Source organism: Morone saxatilis, unplaced genomic scaffold, assembly GCF_004916995.1.
Source record: "Morone saxatilis isolate NCDOM2014 unplaced genomic scaffold, NCSU_SB_2.0 Contig24, whole genome shotgun sequence".
In the NCBI taxonomy this organism is placed as follows: Eukaryota; Metazoa; Chordata; class Actinopteri; family Moronidae; genus Morone; species Morone saxatilis.
In genome coordinates this window covers 19,579,255-19,582,649 of record NW_023339807.1, presented here as the reverse complement: position 1 = coordinate 19,582,649, position 3,395 = coordinate 19,579,255, and the positions used below count along the sequence as shown (strand labels likewise).

Here is a 3,395-nt window from a genome sequence, read left to right as displayed (position 1 = left end):
GTTTCAAATAGTCTTTCTTCTAGTAGTTTTGACTTTGGTCTGTTGAAACCTGCCCATCCAGTACTCCTAGTAGGTTAAAACAAACATTGTGTATTCTATTTGATCTGGGTCAGGTTTCATCATCAAACCTCTAAATCCAGGTAAAGTAAGTGTTTGTTGTGGTTTCCCCTGCTTATAATATTTGGTAAAGGGAACATATCAAATAAAAATACTTTATATTAATTACAAGTTGTTAAATAATATTAATAATATGTTTCTGAAGTATCTAAAAGTTAGTAAGCTCTCAGCCTGCCGCTAATGATTAGCCGCACAAGCTGCAGCATGACCAGCATTGCATCAAGGAACCAAGCCCTCTTTGGATTAGCAATAGACTCAGTGATTCTCATTACTGTTTCTTAAAACTTGTACCAGTCAATCCCTACCACACCTCAGCTTCTGGCTCTGGATTTCTGCCTGACTGGTTTGTGTCGGAGGCGTAGACCATTGGATCATCAGCTAATGTGCTCAGACTCGACTTGTCTGTTTGGATAATGATTAAACAGTATGCCTGCGGAAACACGATAAGTGTTTGTTGTGTGTAACATCAACACCGTGAGATGCAGTATGTCTGCAATGCATCAGGCCTGAATGGTTGTTATCTCTGCACATTATAGATGGTGGGTTGGCTTCACAGAAAAGCTCTAATCCCGAAGTGAAGGCTTTGGTGCACTGGCTCAAGTCTGTCCCTGTGGATCAAGACACAATCGATAAGGTAAATTCAACTGATTCACTTTTTTTTTTTTTTTTACCTGAGGCTGGTTGGAGTTACTCATCTACCCACTGTTAATCCACACCTGTGTGATCCTGTTTTCTAGTTGCTCTCTCATGAATTCACCTTGGACTGTCTCCTCTACATTGCCTCCAGGGATGACTTGATGTACTGTGGAATAAGGTGAGCTGTCTCCTCACATCGCCCTCACACTATCTACCCATACAGAAATGCAATAAGGGATTGCCCTAAAAGACTGTGGTGTAGAAAAGATGCAGTCTACCTTGTTAGTTTGAGTTTCATCAAAAAAAGACCGCCAGTGGTGTTTGAGATAGCCCGTTTGTAACACTGAATTTAAATCTGTCCACATTTGCTGTTTCAGAGGGGGCATGTTGTGTCGAATATGGGCAGCTATCACAGCTCGCAGGAAGACCCAGCTCAGCACACACAATGAGGACAGTGAGGACACTCTTCTTTAATGGCTGCTGATGTTGTACATCAAAAGGACAGATTTATTGACAGGCTGGCCCTGTGTCATCTGGAGCAAGTGAGGCAGAAGTGAACATAACTGACTTTGCAGGGAACTAATATAAAGCAGGATAGATTCTGGTTACCTTGTTAAACTGTGAATGTATTTTTTATTTTTATTTTTTGCAGATACTGACCACTTCTTCCAGTTTTGTGCATGTGAGGAAGAATGCAAAAAATCTTAAAAGTTAGATCTTGCCAGCATTTTATAATTCTCAGGATTTTGCTAAGGGAGACAATATTTATGCCTTCATAAAAATTGCCTAGTGGAGTATTGATTTGTCTACACAAAACACATTTAATGTTTTTTTAATGGTGCCTTCTGGTGACGCTGTTTTACTGTGTTTCACAGAAAACTTAGTAGGACCTAAGCTATTAAGGGCATACTGTATTTAAGATGAATGCACCTGAAAAATGTGGGAAAACATGGATTATGTGTACTGTGTATCCTGTTAAAACTCATTCAGGTAATAAACAGGAAACCTTAAATCTCTCTGTACTGTCTTGTTATCTGCATGCAGCCGTTTGTTTGAAACAGGGAATGACGTAGGATGGAAGAAGTGATGAAGTGATGAACAGTCCTAAAATTCCACACGTGTTCCCTCATCTGTTTTCACAATGTTGACATCTCCTTAGAAACAGTGACTGTGACTGTGTGTGTGTCTGTCGGCAGTATGTGTGTGTTTTATCGTGTAGCCATGCTTCTGTGTAGCTCTGCTGTTTGAGTCTTTTCCTCATTTCTTCAAGGTACTTAATAGTGTTAAAACATGGGTTTAGAGTTCAGACTTTATAAGGCTTGAATAATATCAGGAATGGTAAAAAAGGGGGCTGAGAAAGGCTAGGATCAGAACGTTGAGGGATAAAGCACTAGGCAAAAACATTTCACATGTATACAAAGATTTTTTGCGTACATATCTGATTGTTTTTTTTGCCAGTGTGTCATTATTGCCTCGTAATCTCAGTGGTCTTGTGTGAGATCAGGATGTTCGTTATTTTGATAAGCTCAACAGTGGCTTGTTAAATGCCATATGCATGTCAGCTCTCATGCTCTGTCAATTGGGATATGACTTAATGGTGAGATTGGGCTAGGCCTCTAATAGCCACGGCACTCACTAAAGATATTAGTAATGTCTTAATCATAATTTTGTTTTGAACTGCTGGCTGTTACAGTCATTTTAAAGGATGTGTTCATGTTCCTTTTGCATGACCTTGTGCGACCTGTTGTGCCTATTTGAGTGCAATCAATTCCTAATCAAATGAGACAAAACAAGTACCTGAAATATTGCAAAAACCATTATTTAAAATATGTTTATATATGTTCATTGTCCCTCACCCAGATGCTGTCAAGCAAGTAATTAAAATAGGCTGCAGCCCATATACAACAGCAACTACTAAAACTGCCCTTTCCCTTTCCTGTCTTCACAGATTTATTATATCAATTATTCATTCAGCATCAAGGTCCAAACAAAACTCTTCATCCCCATTGGCCAAAATACTGATTAAGCCTCTCAGCGCAAAGATCACAGTCTTTGATTTACCTCTGCAATAATTCAGAATGCTGAACAAATCAGAAGGTGGACGGACAATAAATCCAGTCAGGCATCTTCTTCCTATGTCCTTGGATGGTGTCAGAAAAGAAATTAATACTCAGGATGAAGCCAAATTGAATTTAGTTGATAAAATCTCCTTACTTCAATCGTCCGCTTTCCTGTTATTTGTGTAATAAATTAATTTTGTGATAAATGCACAGACATATTCTCTGGCTATATGACAATATAAACAGTGCTCTACTGTGGGGTTTCTATGATGATGATTCGCAGAATTTAAACAGAACAGTGTGCTAATATTCATCTTGAACTAGAGGAACCCCCCCAAAAAATATACATAAAGCTATGCTGTCTACCCATGTCTAACTGAGAGCTACATCCTCTGTTAAACCTACCACACATAATGTTACATAAAACTACAAGATTTCTTCAATACAAATTGTGAGTGGCTGTTGTCATGTTTCATCTGTTTGACATACTAACATGCTACGTTAATGAGTCACAGTGTCTTACAGCTACAACGCAGGCAGCAGCTGTCACCTCAAACTCATTTCCTATTACAGATAATTGAA

The 3,395-nt window shown here is 38.9% G+C and overlaps 1 protein-coding gene across 2 annotated transcripts in view; it reads left to right on the top strand.

The window, feature by feature from the left end:
• si:ch211-1i11.3 (mitogen-activated protein kinase kinase kinase 5) overlaps nt 1–1,858 on the top strand; it is a 16,340-nt gene extending 14,482 nt beyond the window's left edge. Inside the window, exons 26-28 of one of the 2 annotated variants that reach the window (XM_035672858.1) lie at nt 654–751; nt 855–931; nt 1,131–1,858. In XM_035672858.1, coding sequence (XP_035528751.1) covers nt 654–751; nt 855–931; nt 1,131–1,227 — 272 coding nt within the window. In that variant the 3' untranslated portion in view covers nt 1,228–1,858. The remainder of the gene's footprint in view (nt 1–653; nt 752–854; nt 932–1,130) is intronic. The other variant, XM_035672857.1, reaches the window with a different exon arrangement.
• Nucleotides 1,859–3,395: the final 1,537 nt, after the last annotated feature.